General features: G+C 35.0%; 1 protein-coding gene across 7 annotated transcripts in view; it reads left to right on the forward strand.

The window, feature by feature from the left end:
* The window catches only part of GPHN (gephyrin), a 719,765-nt gene that overhangs the window by 393,372 nt on the left and 309,304 nt on the right, over positions 1–17,089 (forward strand). For all 7 annotated transcript variants that reach the window (XM_025392025.1, XM_025392028.1, XM_025392024.1 and 4 more), the window contains one exon: positions 5,498–5,592. In XM_025392025.1, the coding sequence (XP_025247810.1) occupies positions 5,498–5,592 (95 nt within the window). The remainder of the gene's footprint in view (positions 1–5,497; positions 5,593–17,089) is intronic.

Raw genomic sequence — 17,089 nt, forward strand, 5'->3', positions numbered from 1 at the left:
CTACAATAACCAGTTTAGAGGAGAACATAAATGACCTGATGTAGCTGAGAAACACAACACGAAAACTTCATGAAGCATACACAAGTATCAATAGCCAAATCGATCAAGCTGAAGAAACAATTTCAGAGATTGAAGATCAGCTTAATGAAATAAAGCATGAAGACAAGATTAGAGAAAAAAAATGAAAAGGAATGAACAGAGCCTCCAAGAAATTTGGGACTGTGTGAAAAGACCAAACCTACTTTTGATTGGTGTACTTGAAAGTGACAGGGAGAATGGAACCAAGTTGGAAAACACTCTTCAGGATATTATCAAAGAGAACTTCCCCAACCTAGCAAGACAGGCCATCATTCAAATTCAGAAAATACAAAGAACACCACAAAGATACTCTTTGAGGAGAGCAACCCCAAGACACATAATCATTAGATTCACCAAGGTTGAAATGAAGGAAAATATGGTAAGGGCAGCCAGAGAGAAAGGTTGGGTTACCCACAAAGGGAAGCCCATCAAACTAACAGCGGATCTCTCGTCAGAAACCCTACAAGCCAGAAGAGAGTGGGGGCCAATATTCAGCATTGTTAAGGAAAAGAATTTTCAACTGAGAATTTCATATCTGGCCAAACTAAGCTTCATAAGCAAAGGAGAAATAAAATCCTTTACAGACAAGCAAATGCTGAGACAATTTGTCACCACCAGGCATGCCTTACAAGAGCTCCTGAAAGAAGCACTAAATATGGGAAGGAACAACTGGTACCAGCCACTGCAAAAACATATCAAATTGTAAAGACCATCGAAACTATGAAGAAACTGCATCAACTAAGGAGCAGAATAACTAGCTAGCATCATAATGACAGGATCAAATTTACACATAACAATGTTAACCTTAAATGTAAATGGGCTAAATGCCTCCAGTTGAAAGACAGACTGGCAAATTGGATAAAGAGTCAAGACCCACGGGTGTGCTGTATTCAGGAGACAAATCTCACGTGCAAAGACACACATAGGCTCAAAATAAAGGGATGGAGGAATATTTAGCAAGCAAATGGAAAGCAAAAAAAAGCAGGGGTTGCAATCCTAGTCTCTGATAAAACAGACTATAAACCAGCAAAGATGAGAAAAGACAAAGAAGGGCATTACATAATGGTAAAGGGATCAACGCAACAAGAAGAGCTAACCTAAATATATATGCACCCAATACAGGAGCACCCAGATTCATAAATCAAGTTCTTAGAGACCTACAAAGAGACTTAGACTCCCACACAATAATAGTGGGAGACTTTAACACCCCACTGTCAATATTAGACAGATCATTGAGACAGAAAATTAACAAGGATATTTAGGACTTAAACTCAGCTCTGGACCAAGCAGACCTAATAGACATCTACAGAACTCTCCACCCAAATCAACAGAATATACATTCTTCTCAGCACCACGTCACACTTATTCTAAAATTGACAACATAGTTGGAAGTAAAACATTCTTCAGCAAATGCAAAAGAACTGAAATCAAAACAGTCTCTCAGACCACAATACAATCAAATTAGAACTCAAGATTAAGAAACTCACTCAAAAGCGCACAATTACTTGGAAACTGAAAAACCTGCTCCTGAATGACTACTGGGTAAATAACAAAATTAAGGTAGAAATAAATAAGTTCTTTGAAACCAATGAGAACAAAGACACAACATACCAGAATCTCTTGGACATAGCTAAAGCACTATTTAGAGGAATATTTATAGCACTAAATGCCCACAGGGGAAGGCGGGAAAGATCTAAAATCAACACCCTAATGTCACAATTAAAAGAACTAGAGGAGCAAGAGCATACAAATTCAAAAGGTAGCAGAAGACAAGAAATATCTAAAATCAGAGTAGAAATGAAGGAGATAGAGACACGAAAAACCTTCAAAAAATCAATGAATCCAGGAGCTGGTTTTTTGAAAAGATTAACAAAAGAGATAGAACACGAGACAGAATAATAAAGAAGAAAAGAGAAAAGAATTAAATAGCAACAATACAAAATGATGAACAGGATATCACACTGATCACACCAAAATACAAACTACCATCAATGAATACTATAAATACCTCTATGCAAATAAACTAGAAAATCTAGAAGAAATTGATAAATTCCTGGACACATACACCCTCCCAAGACTAAACCAGGAAGAAATAAATCCCTGAATAGACCAATAATAAGTTCTGAAATTGAGGCAGTAATTAATAGGGTACCCACCAAAAAAAGCCCAGAACCAGACAGATTCACAGCTGAATTCTACCAGAAGTACAAAGAGAAGCTGGTGCCATTCCTTCTGAAACTATTCCAAACAATAGAAAAAGAGGGAATCCTCCTTAACTTATTCTATGAGGCCAGCATCATCCTGATACCAAAACCTGACAGAGACACAACAAAAAAAGAAAATTTCAGGCCAATATCCCCAATGAACATTGATGCGTAAATCCTCAATAAAATACTGGCAAACCAAATCCAGCAGCACATCAAAAAGCTTATCCACCACAATCAAGTTGGCTTCATCCCTGGGATGCAGGCTGGTTCACATACGCAAATCAGTACATGTAATCCATCACATAAACTGAACCAATGACAGAAACCGCATAATTATCTCAATAGATACAGAAAAGTCCTTGATAAAATTCAACACCCCTTCATGCTAAAACTCTCAATAAACTAGGTATTGATGGAATGTATCTCAAAATAATAAGAGCTATTTATGACAAGCCCACAGCCAATATCATACTGAATGGGCAAAAGCTGGAAGTATTCTCTTTGAAAACTGGCACTAGACAAGGATGCCCTCTTTCACCACTCCTATTCAACATAGTTTTGGAAGTTCTGGCCAGGGCAATCAGGCAAGTGAAAGAAATAAAGGGTAATCAAATAAGAAGAGAGAATGTCAAATTGTCTCTGTTTGCAGATGACATGATTGTATATTTAGAAAACCCCATTGTCTCAGCCCAAAATCTCCTTAAGCTGATAAGAAATTTCAGCAGTCTCAGGATACAAAATCAGTGCACAAAAATCACAAGAAATCTTATACACCAATAATAGAGCAACAGAGAGCCAAATCATGAGTGAACTCCCATTCACAATTGCTACAAAGAGAGTAAAATACCTAGGAAGACAACTAACAAGGGATGTGAAGGACCTCTTCAAGGAGAAGTACAAACCACTGCTCAAGGAAATAAGAGAGGACACAAACAAATGGAAAAACATTCCATGCTCATGGATAGGAAGAATCAATATTGTGAAAATGTCCATACTGCCCAAAGGAATTTATAGATTCAATGCTATCCCCATCAAGTTAACACTGATTTTCTTCCCAGAATTAGAAAAAACTACTTTACTATGGAACCAAAAAGAGCTCGTATACCCAAGACAATCTGAAGCAAAAAGAACAAAGCTGAAGGCATCACGCTACCTGACTTCAAACTATACTACAAGACTACAGTAACCAAAACGGCATGGTACTAGTACCAAGACTACAAGACTACAATAACCAAAGCAGCATGGTACTTGTACCAAAACAGATACATAGACCAAGGAACAGAACAGAGGCCTCAGAAATAACGCCATACATTGACAACCATTTTATCTTTGATAAACCTGATAAAAACAAGCAATGGGGAAAGAATTTTCTATTTAATAAATGGTGTTGGGAATACTGGCTAGCCACATGCAGAAAACTGAAACTGGATCCCTTTCTTACATTTTATACAAAATTTAACTCAAGATGGATTAAAGACTTACATATAAGACCTAAAACCATAAAAACCCTAGAAGAAAACATAGACAATACCATTCAAGACATAGGCATGGGCAAAGATTTCATGACTAGAACACAAAAAACAATCACAACAAAAGCCAAAATTGACAAACGGGATCTAATTAAACTAAAGAGCTTCTGCACAGCAAAAGAAACCATCATCAGAGTCAACGGACAACCTACAGAATGGGAGAAAAGTTTTGCCATCTGTCTATCTGACAAAGGGCTAATATCCAGAATCTACAAAGAACTTAAACAAATTTACAAGAAAAAAACAACACCATCAAAAAGTGGGCAAAGGATATGAACAGACACTTCTCAAAACAAAGATACTTATGCAGCCAACAAACATATATAAAAAAGCTAATGGTCACTGGTCATTAGAAAAATGCAAGTCAAAAACCACAATGAGATACCATCTCATGCCAGTTAGAATGGCGATCATTAAAATGTCAAGAAACAATAGATGCTGGATAGGATGTGGAAAAATAGGAATGCTTTTATACTGTTTTTATACTTTTATACTGTTGAATTAATTTACACCATTGTGTAAATTAATTCAACCATTGTGGAAGATAGTGTGGCAATTTCTCAAAGATCTAGAACCAGAAATACCATTTGAACCATTACTGGGTATGTACCCAAAAGATTATATATCATTCTACTGTAAAGACACATGCACACGTATGTTTATTGCAGCAATATTCACAATAGTGAAGACTTGGAACCAACCCAAATCCCCATCATTATAGACTAGATAAAGAAAATTTGGCACATATATGCCATGGAATGCTATGCAGTCATAAAAAAGGATGAGTTTATGTCTTTCGCAGGGACATGGATGAAGCTGGAAACCATGATTCTCAGCAAACGAACACAGGAACACAAAATGAAACACCGCATGTTCTCACTCATAAGTGGGATTGGAACAATGAGAACACATGGACACACAGAGGGGAATATCACACACCAGGGCCTGTCAGGGGGTGGAGGGTTAGGGGAGAGATGGCATTAGGAGAAATACCTAATATAGATGGGTTGATGGGTGCAGCAAACCACCATGCCACGTGTATACCTAGGTTAACAAACCTGCACATTCTGCACATGTACCCCAGAGCTTAAAGTATAATTTTAAAAAAAGGGGAGAAATCTGGGGAAAAAAAAAAGACAATTAATTTATATTAAAGATTCGGAAGATGTAAATGTAGAATTTTTCCTCTAGCCGGTACATGGGGAAGGTTGACATGATGACTTCTTGAGATCCTTTTAATCGTATTTTAAAAGCATAGAGCTAGGAGAGATATGGATTATCTCCAGTCTTCAGGGACTACGTATTTCAAGAGTAATAGACAAAGGAAAATACCGAGATTACTTACCCAGTGAAAAATCTACTAATTTGTTATAGCCATCTGAAGCTTCATTTTTAGAATTTAGGTTATTAGTGAGATGAGATTTCTATCAAATACTTCTGAGCTATAAGCAATATGAAAGGACTGCTAATATAAAAATTTTCTTTATTTTCTTGATCCTCAGCTTTTATTCAGTGGTCCTTGTGAATTGAGTCTGGATGCCTCAAAAAGATAAATGTTTCAGAAACTAAAAGTATGGTTATTGAAAGCCTGGTTTATAATCATTTTTAAGAGGGTTTTACTAGTCTGACTTCATTCTTTTTTGGCTTATTTCACTCAGTCTGCTATTTAATCTTTAATTACAGGCCACAAAAGAAGTAATAGAACGGGAAGCACCAGGGATGGCCCTGGCAATGCTGATGGGATCACTTAATGTTACACCTCTGGGCATGCTCTCTAGGTAAGAAAGTCACCAACCTGTTGCAGAGAAAGTTAATTCCATACCACTAATCAATACACTATATTGATAAACCTAAGAAACTTTAGTCTTAACACTTAAGTTTAGCCCTTGTTTTTCCAGGGTTAAGAGCTTTAGTATTCTGTAGCCACAATTTTCCCACTTCACTTCTTTTTGTTGTTGTTGTTTTGTTTTTTGGTGTTTTTTTTTTTTTTTGCCTATTAAGTTAAACTTTCAGAGACTGTTATATTACTACTGGTAGAAGTTATCAATTCCTAACCCAGAGAGTCCAGTTTATTACTATGTAAAGTTACTGTTTTCTGTGATTGTTTATAATCATCAGTTGATATCCATTAATTGTAGGTAAATACTAATTTAATAAAACTAAACTGCCAAGTTTATTAAAGTAACTCGTTCTCACAAGTTAGGAGCTTATATTCCAATTTATAAATAGGCATGTTGATGTGCTGTTGTGAAAAAAAAGCTCAATTCATATTGTTAATCTTTTAACATTTGGCAACTGGGTATATTTAAATTATTATATTACATTAATGATATACTATTATTATATTAAATTAGTCTACCTAAAACTATGCCTTTGTTGACACAGATGTTGATATCCATCCTCAATTTAATAGTAATTATTTGCCACTATTTTAGCAACTCTTAGGTTTAAATCCCCTAAATGAGGACAATTACATCATTTAAGTTAGAAGTGTCAACTTAGAATCTGTTGATTTAATGAGCATTAATTAATAGTTGATCTCAGAGCAAGCTAAAAATATATAGCAACTGTATAGTTTCAGGGTTTCATAATTGATAGCCATTTATGTATCCTGTGTGCAGTATGAATATAAAATTAAATGTGTCCATTGACTAGTATGGAATATGAGTTGTATTGTTCTTTCTGTTACATAGACAGTTTATATCCCATCAGTGGCAGCCACTTGAAGCACAGATACAGGAGATTATGAATGGGTCATTAGTTACTATATTCTCTTTGCTGTCACGTGTACTATAACATTTAATTTTAGTAAAAGCAAATAAAGAATTAAGATACCATGATAGAGACTAAAGCTAAAGTTTGTGCTGGCCTTTAAGGAACACCAGTTGATTCTTTCATAGTGTTCCTTTTTTAACCATTACTTATATTACCTACACCAGTGAGTTCAGGGGATCCCGTTTTTCCTATGGAATTAAGTAGTTTTCAAACATAAAAGAACTCTTTCTTGTATACAGGCAATAACATCAAGAAAGAATTAAACTTCATTCTCTTGCTAATTCTTTTGTAATAAAATTTTAATTCGGTAAACATAGTAATATGCTTATTTGCCAAGTCCCATATTAAGCATTAGGGATTCTAAGGTTAGAAAGAAAAATAAGAAATGGTCCTCCCCTTAAGGATCCCACAGTTTAAATGGAGAAATTTTTCTTTGCAACTGTTAAGATAATTCTTCAAATTAAATATAGCTTTCTTGATCCAGTATAGAAATATCACTTTTTGTTATATTGAAAGGTTTTTCTGAATTAATTTTTTTCTCCCTTTTGTATCCTCATAATTACCAAGCACTGGACTGCTGAGTGAGTGAAAAATTAATTAGCAGGAGCTGATTCTAATTACTTTGGAATAAGTTGTTCATCTTTATCCTGAAAGCTTTGAAAATTAATACATATAAACAGCATGGGCGCACCTTCTGGCTTTTCTGTCTGTGCATTGCTGATTTAACTGAGAATACATTTACATACTTTGGAACAGACATAGTAGTTTACATTAGTTATAGAAAAGGGGATATTTCCCTAACTGTTCATTTTTGTGCTTCTCAAAGCCATTTTTAAAATCATTATTTTTATAATAGCCATGATTAGATTGGTGTTTCCTTTCTACAGCCTTTCTATTCTGTATGCACTTTTGGCTTTGTACATGCTTCTACTATGGAACATGTCATAGTATATTGTAATTAATTATTTGCTTGTCTGTATCACCTAGTTAGTAGAAACTTCTTAAAGACAGGAGCTTTATCTTATTCTTTTTTACCTAAAACAAATTCTGACACATAGTAAGTACTCGAAAAATGTTTATTGTTGTGGTTACTATGGATAAATCAGTGTTTTACCATAGTTCTATAGCATGTTTTTTTCAGGTAAATTAATGCATCAAGTTGGTGCCTTACTTTCCTATTTTTATGTCTAGAGAGCAGCATTAAATAAAAGTAAATGTTTAAATCATTGCATATGTTTGAAATGGTTCCCTACTATTTGGACAACTTAATATCCTCCAAATTTTTTATATAAGTAAGTTGGGAGATATTATGAAGTAATGGTTAAGAGCATCATCTCTGAAGACAGATTGCTTGTGTTCTACTATGTTAATGCCTTTTTTGTTTTCGTTTTCTCATCTATATAATAAGGATGTTAATAGTACCAAATTTCTCAGATAAAGTGAATTAATCTGTGTAAAGCACTTAGAAAACTGACTCATAGTAACTGTTAAGTGATGATCATGGTTGTTGTTGTTTGAGTTTTTGTTTTTAGAGCAGGTCTGTTGGTGAAACCTTTTCTTAGCTTTTCTTCATTAGGAAATGTCTTTATCTCCATATTACTCCTGAAGGATATTTTCACTAGATACAGAAATCTGGGTTGACTGTTCTTTTATTTCAGCATTTAAAAAAAAGTAAAATAAAATATTATTCGACTATCTTTTGCTCCATGGCTCCTGAAAAGAAATGAGCAATCAGTTCAAATTGCTGTTTCCTTATGTGTAATGGCAAATTTCCCTGGCTGCTTCGAAAATATTTTTTCTTCAGCTTTAGTTTCAGCAATTTGATTATGATGTATCTGGGTGTAATTTTCTTTTAGATTATCCTTCTGGGTTCAGTGAACTTTATGATTCTGTAAATTTATGTCTTTTACCAAATTTGGGATATTTACTTTTTTTTTTTTTTTTTTTGCTGCTTCTATAACATGAATTTTAGATTTTTTGGTAGTGTCTCACAAATCTTTTTTACTCTGTATTAATTTTAGGTTATTTCTATGATCTATCTTCAAATTAGCTGACTTTTGCCCTCTTTCATCTTCATTCTGCCTTTGAGCATATCTAGTGACTTTTATTTCGGATATATTTTCAGTTCTAAATTCTCCATTTGTTTTTTTTTGTTAATGGTTTCCAATTTCTCTGCTAAGAACTTGTATTTTTACATTTATTTCAAAATTATTGCCCTTTATGTCATGGAGAATAGTTATAATAACTGCTTTAAATTATTCTTCTGACAATTTCAATATCTGGCTTACCTTGGAGTTGACATTGGTTGATTTCTTTTCCAATGAGAACTGGTCAAATTTTCCTTGTTCTATGTTGAGAAATTTTGGATTGTATCCTGGACATTCTGAACACTACATTGTAAGTAAATTATTTAACTCCTGTTAAAATCCTCTGGGGAATTTTAATTTAGTTAGTTTTAGCAATTGATCTGATTGGGTTTAGACTGTAAATTCTGTCTCACTTTCTGTGGGTAGTGGCTCAGCCTTTGCTATATTGTTAGTGTCTGCCCAGTACATGAACCATTTAGGAGTTAGTTTGAGACTTGGGCAGCAGTATATACTATGTTTATGTTTTAAAAGCTTTTCTTGTACTTCTTTTATACTGTCCCACGTATTCACAGCTCAGGGGTGACCCTGGAACTTGGGTCAGTTCACATACAAAATTAGAGAATCCACCTTCTTTAGCTGTCTTCTTTCCAAGAATTTCCCCCCCACTCCGCAGATTCCAGGGGACCCCATTCCCAGTTACTCTGACCAGAAGAGGTTTCTTACAGAGTATTAACTCCCTTTGCAATTATGTAGTTGTACACAACTGACCTTTGGGACAAAGAACAAAGAAAAGAAAAAAAGAGAGAAAGAGATTCCTCTTACCTCAGTTCTTTAGACAATATCAGCTCTTTTTTTTGTTTCCATTAGCCAAAGAGATAGGTAGGTCTTCTCTCTGGGCTTCGGGTGCTAACACTGTCATCATTATAGTATTGCAGCTCCACAATTAGGCCTAGCCCCATTAAGAGCTGTTATTCAAGCTCTGACTTCAGTCCCAAATCTGCCTGCTATTATTTTACATTCAGTGTCATCAGGTAATCACTGTGTACTCTGTAAACAATCAGTAGGAGAGAGAAGCTATGGTTACTTTCTCCATCTTGGCTGACACCAAAGAACAAGTGTTGTAACTTTAATATCAGATCTCTGACTTCATATTTACTAGCATTTACTAGTAGTGTTACCTTGTTACTTTACAAGGTTTAGCACATCTTGTTCCAGCAGTTAACTAAACTACCCACAAAATAGTAGCATTTAATCTCCCTAAACTTATAATTTATTCCCTACTTGTTTTTTTTAAAAGATCAAATACCCTTTTTTCCCCCTAAATTTCATTAAAAATAACAGATCAACCACTGTGGTTATACACTGAAGAATGATTTGTCATGAATTTTATTCTCAGTTTTGTCATTAATTTGATTTATGATCTCTACTTAGTTTTATAGGGATAATACATAGCTCATAGAAATGTTATGAGGTCCTTTAAAGATTTACTCACACGTGTGTGTGTGTGTGTGTGTGTGTGTGTGTGTATAAAATAAGAAATATCTAATTCATAGAAAGAGAAATTGATTGCCAGTTTTCCATTTTAGTATAAAGAGATTTACCATTGTAATCTTCAATTACTCATCTTTCAATTCTGTAGCTGTAATAAACACATGCACAGATTCTAGGGAGGAGATAACACTTTCCATTTGCTGCCAAAAATGGTTTTATAACTAATATTGGTTAAAAGAAAAATTTCAGGAAATAAAAACACAACACTTATTTTTTATAGACATGAATCAAATTATTCTTAGTGTTATTTAGATAATATTAAAGTAACATGGGTCATTTAAAGTAACAGTACAATCATCTTGAAGAGTTTCTATTTTTTTAACCCACACCAAATATACTTAGCTTATGAAAGTCTATAGGGGAGCAGAAGATGGCAGAGTAGTATATATCAGGAATCTGTTTCTCCATCTGGACAACCATTGAACTGGCAGGATCTCTCTGATATAACTATTTTGGAACTTTGTAGTCTATTCAAATGTTTACAGCTTACTGGAAAAGGCTTGACTAGCAGATTGTGGTTAATCTGGGTCAGTTTTAACCTAGTGTGCTACTAGCCAACCATTTTCCAGTGCTCCAGCTAGCAAGTACTAGAGTTTATACGACAGCTTGTGGAAGACAGAATGGACAATTAAGGACCTTATCCTCCAAATATTGGGGATCCAGGTTCTGTTTGTGGATTACTGCTTTGGGTTGTAGAAGTGCAGAGGCAAAGACAGGATGCCATTGTTGCAACCCACACTGGCTGAAGTATCTTCAAGGGATTTATAAGGACAGTACCTACATTTTTGCCTACATTTTTCTTCTTCTCTTTTGGGACCCAGAAATTATAGAATTAGAACATTCAAAAACAGCTACATATATAGGGGAATTTAGAAAGTCACTATGCATGCCCAGAGGAAAAGGCAGGCTGAGAAAAAGAGAAAGGCCTTAAGTTTATACCTCAGGCTTATCTCTCACACAGAACACCTTATAACAATTAAAAAAAAATAAAAAATAAAGCAAACCGTAGGGAAGGGAGAGAAATTGGTTTCCAGAATACTGTATTATAAAATTCAAATATTCAGAGTTCAAAATAAAATGACAAAGCCAAGAAAAAGTATGATCCATTCAAATGAAAACATAAATTGACAAAAATCCATGAGGAAGATGAAATGGTGAACTTACTAGACAAAGGCTTTAAAACAACTGTCTTAAAGATATCTCACAGAACTAAAGGAAGATATTGACAGTGCCAAGATAATGATGTGTGAGCAAAAGTAAATATCAATAAATGTATTAAAAAACATAAAAAATAGTCAATCAGGCAGCTAAAATGACTTCTCAGTTTAATATCATCTTTTAAGGCCATGATGGCACCATCTATAATCAGGCTTCTCTCTATTGTATGCAGGAGAAAGTGGCCACTATTAACAGCCCTCCCTTTTTGTAGCATTAGACAGCAACAGGCCACCCTGAGATTATTTACAGAGGGCAGCTATAAAAACACTTACATATATATTCAGTCCAGGCTAGAAAATACTTTTTCCCCATGAGTGTGAAGATTCATATTGTATGCTAGTAAATCTCTCTGCACGTGTTCATCATGACAATGTACTCAGGAGTTCTAAGTCATGATGAGCATCCTGCAGCAGTTCCAGTGAATCATGTATGAAAAACATGTATCCTTTAAAAAAATAAAGAAGATAAAAAAGAATAATGAAGAAATGAGTTGACAAGTACAATTGCTGGAAAAAAATCATTAGAGGGATTCAAAAGCTGTTTTCAGCAGGCAGAAAAAAGAATCAGCAAACTTAAAGACACAACACTTGAAATTAACAAATCTGAGGAACAGAAACAAAAAAGATGGAAGAAAACTGAACAGAGCCTAACAGACCTATGGAACACCATTAAGGAGACCAGCATACACATTATGGGGATTCAAGATGGATGAGTGAGGGAGAAACGGGCTTACCAGAGCAGACTCATGAACACTAATAAGCATGGGAAACTGTCAGGTAGGCAAATCTAAACTATATTTGACAAATTGCTAGAGGTTCAGTGCAGACAACTATGAGAGTTAAAAACTTCAGGGAAACTCAGTTACAGGGGAGCCGCTATACTTTTGTGAAAACTCAATGGAACCTAAGGGACCTGTGGAATAAGTCCTTCAGAACAACCAGGTTCTCACAGTAAATATTAGAGGAAAATTCCCTCATGTTTCAGCAGGGAAGGGAAAATGGAACTATTGTGAAACACACCAGAGCACTCTGTTCTTCTTAATGAACCCTAACCCCAGGAGAAACTACTTAACCTGAGCCTACCCTGCTGGAGTATAATCAAATACTAACTTACCTAGAGGAAGGGAAATACCCAAGTTCAGCTCCCTCTAGCCGTCATCTCCCATGTAACAGGGGAGGAAAAATTGAGAAAAACTCGTGAAGCTCACAAAAGGCTCACTAAAAGACTGAGACCTGGCCGGGCATGGTTGCTCACACCTATAATCCCAGTACTTTGGGAGGCCAAGGCAAGTGGATCATGAAGTCAGGAGATCGAGACCATTCTGCCTAACACAGTGAAACCTTGTCTCTACTAAAAGTACAAAAAATTAGCCAGGCATGGTGCCACATGTCTATAGTCCCAGCTGAGGCAGGAGAATCGCACCTGGGAGGTGGAGGTTGCAATGAGCCAAGATCGAACCACTGCACTCCAGCCTGGTGACAGAGCAAGACTCCATCTCAAAATATAAAAAGACCAAGACTTAACCATAGGACTATAGCATACTTCTCCACCCCCACACATCCCCACCATATTACTGGAGGCCTGTCTACAGCAGTTCCTTTTACCTGGAATGTTTGGCTATGAAGAAAAATTACAAGGCATATCAAATGGGAAAAAAATACAATTTGAAGAGACAAAGCAAGCATCAGAAGTAGACATGGCAGGAATGCTGGAATTATCAGACTGGGAATTTAAAAATCATTGTGATTAATATGCTAAGTGCTCCAATGGATGAAGTAGGTACCATGCAAGAACAGATGGGTACCGTAAGCAAAGAGATGAAACTCTTAAGAATCCAAAATAAATGCTAGAGATCAAAAACACTGTAACAGACATAAACAGTGCCTTTGATAGGCTTATTAGTAGAATGAACACAGCTGAGGATAAAAAAACTGAGCATGATGATCTCTCACTGCATACCTCCAAAACTGAAAAGCAAAGAGAACAAGGGCTGAGAAACAAAACAGAACAGAGTATCAAAGAATTTTGAGACAACTCTAAAAGGTAAAACATTTACATAATGTGAATACCCAAAAGAGAAGAAAGAGAGAAACAGAAGAAATATTTGCAACAATGACCGAGAATTTCCCCAAATTAATGTCAGATGCCACAAAAACAACTATACCTAGACATACCATATTCAAACTAGAGAAAATCAAAAATAAAGAAAAAATCATGATAGAGTCCAGAGGGGAAAAAAAAACTCCGTATCTATAGAGGAAGAAAGATAAGAACTACATTCAACGTGTCCTCAGACATGCATTTAAAAAATCAGTCTATGATTTGGGGCATACAATATGTAAAGACGTAATTTACGACATCAGTAACTGAAAGGGGTGAGGACAGAGCAGTATAAGAGGAGAATTTTTGTATGCTATTGAAGTTAAACTGGTATAAATTCAAATTATTACTTTAGGATGTTAAATGTAATCTTCATAGTGGCCACAAGGAAAATAGATACAGGATGTACACACAAAAAAAAAATGAGAGGGAATTAAAATATTTCACTAAAAAATTTAAGAACAAATGAAGACAGTAATGCAGGAAATGAGGAGTTAAAAAGCTATAAGGCATATGGAAAACCCTTAACAAAATGGTAGAATTCCCTTTTTGTCAATAATTAAGTGTAAATGGATTAAACTTTCCAATCAAAGAGACAGAGATTAATAGACTGGATAGGAAGGCATGATCCAGCTATATGCTGTCTACATGAGATTCATTTTAGATCCAAAGACATAAATAAGTTGAAAATGAAAGGATAGAAGAAGATAGGCAAATAGTAACCAAAAGCGAACCATGATGGCTATAATATCAAATAAATTTTAAATCAAAAATGTTTATCTTAAATCCAAAAAGTTTACAAGAGACAAAGGATATATGTTACTAGAAGGTTTAATTCTGCACAGTAATATTATACTTATAAACATGTATGTACTTAATAGACTATCAAAATAGATGAAGCAAAAGTGAACAGAATTGAAGAGGAAAATAGACAGCTATGCAAGAATAGTTGAGGAATTCAGTACCCCACATTCAATAATGAATAGAACAGCCACGCAAAAGGTAAGTAAAAAAATGTAAGAACTTGAACAACACAATAAACCAACCAGATGCAACCCACATATATAAAACACTTTACCCAACAACAGTAGCATACACCTTCTGAAGTACACATGGGACATTCTCCAAGATAGAGCATGTTAGGCCACAAAGTAAGTTTCACTAGGTTTTTTTAAATAGATGCCATAAAAAATATATTGCAAAACAGTATATTCTTCAAAGCGTATTCTCCAAAAAGAGAATGAAGTTTGAAATCAATAACAGAAGGAAAACTGGAAAATTTACAAATATGTGAAAATTAAACTCACTCAAACAACCAATAAGTTAAAGAAGAAATCATAAGGGAAATTAGAAAATATTTAAAAATGAATTAAAACAAAAATGCAGCATACCAAAACTTAATAGTATGCAGAAAAAGCAGTACTGATATTGCTGTAAACATTTAAAAAATAATTACATTTTTTAAAATCTCATAACAGCAGTCTCATTTTATAACTTTATAAGTTAAGAAACTAGAAAAAGAATAACAACTTAAACCCAAAGCTAGCAGAAAGAAGGAAATAATAAAAATTAGAGCAGAGATAAATGAAATAGAAAATCAAAAAACAATAGAGGAAAATCAACTAAGCCAAAGTTGGTTCTTCAAAAAGATCAACAAAAATCACAAAATATTAGCTAGATGGACTAAGGGAAAAAAAGAAACTCAAATTACTAAAATCATTAATGAAAATGGAGTCATTAGTACCAATTCCACAGAAATGAAAAGGACTAGAAGAGTATAGCATAACAACTATATGCCAATAAGTTGAATACCCAGATGAAGTGGACAAACTCTTAGAGACACAAAACCTACTGAGACTGAATCACAAAGAAATAGAAAATCTGAATAGACCCATACCTAGGAAGGAGATTGACTCAGAAATTAACAGCCTCTCCGCTGGGTGCAGTGGCTCACGCCTGTAATCCCAACACTTTGGGAGGCCAAAGCAGGCGGATCACTTGAGCACAGCAAGAGCAGCCTGGGCAATATGGCGAAACCCTATCTCTACTAAAAACTTCAAAAAATTAGCCAGGTGTGGTGGCACACACCTGTAGTCCCAGCTACTTGGGGATCTGAGGCAGGAGTATCACTTGAGCCCAGGAGGCCACACAGTGAGCCCTGATTGTGCACACTGCACTCCAGCCTGGGCAACAGAGTGAGACCCTGTCTCCAAAAAAAAAAAAAAAAAAAAAAAACCTCTCTGTTTACAAAATACCTGGACCAGTTGGCTTCACTGATGAATTCTACCAGGTATTTAAAGAACAACTGACACTGGTTATTTCCAAAATCTTTCCAAAGTTAACTCATTTTACAAAAGGCAGCATTGGTCTCATACCAAAGACAGGAAAAACAAAACAAAACAAAACAAAACTGCAGGCCAATTTCCCTTAATGAATGTTGGTGCTAAAAAAAAAAAAAAAAAAAAAAAAAAAAAAAAAAAACCAGCAAACTGATTGCAGCAGCATATTAAAAAGAATTACACAACATAACCCTAGAATACAAGGATTGTTCAACATATGAAAATAAATCATTGATTGTAATATACCACAGTAGCAGAATGAAGGGGAAAAAAAAACCCATATGATCATTTGATGATGGGTTTTCAGCATCAATGGATGCTGAAAAAACCATTTGTAAAAATACAAGTTTCATGTTAAAAACACTCAACAAACTAGGAAAAGAAGGAAACTACCTTAATGTGATAAAGGCCTTATGTGAAAAACCCACAGCTTACATCATATTCAGTGGTGAAAGACTGAAAGCTTTTCCTTTAAAATCAGGAACAAGATGGGGATGCCCACTTTTTCCACTTCCATTCAACATAGTATCAGAACTTCTAGCCAGAACAATTAGGCGATAAAAAGAAGTGAAAGGTATCCAAATTGGAAAGGAAGAAGTAAACCTATCTTTTTTTTGACATGATTATATATGTAGAAAACCCAAGATGCCACACACAAAACCATTAGAACTAATAAATGAATTCAGCAAAGTTGCAGAATACAAAATCAGGCTGCAAAAATCAGTCGTATTTTTATACAATGACAACGAACGATCCAAAATAAAATCAAGAAAATAGAATAGAATCAAGAGCCCAGAAATAAGCCCTTGCATATAAGATGCAATAATTTTCAACAAGGGTGTCAATTCAATGGGGAGAGAATAGTCTTTTCAACGAATGGTGTTGGGAAAATTGGATATCCACTTGCAAAAGAATGAAGTCAGACCTCTGCCTACTGAATATAAAAATTAATTCAAAATGGATCAAAGACCTATACACAAGAGCTAAAACCATAAAACTCTTGGGAAAAAAAAAAGGGGGGGACAGCTTCATGACATTAGATTTGGCAGTCATTTCTTGGGTATGACACCAAAAGCATAGGCAGCAAACAAAAAACTAGACTTTAGTTTGGACTTTATTGATGTTGAAAATCTTTGTACATTGAACAAAGTAAAAGGGCAACCCATGGAATCAAGAAAATATTCACAATCACATATCTGGCTAGG

Source organism: Theropithecus gelada, chromosome 7b (genome assembly GCF_003255815.1).
Source record: "Theropithecus gelada isolate Dixy chromosome 7b, Tgel_1.0, whole genome shotgun sequence".
Classification (NCBI taxonomy): Eukaryota; Metazoa; Chordata; class Mammalia; order Primates; family Cercopithecidae; genus Theropithecus; species Theropithecus gelada.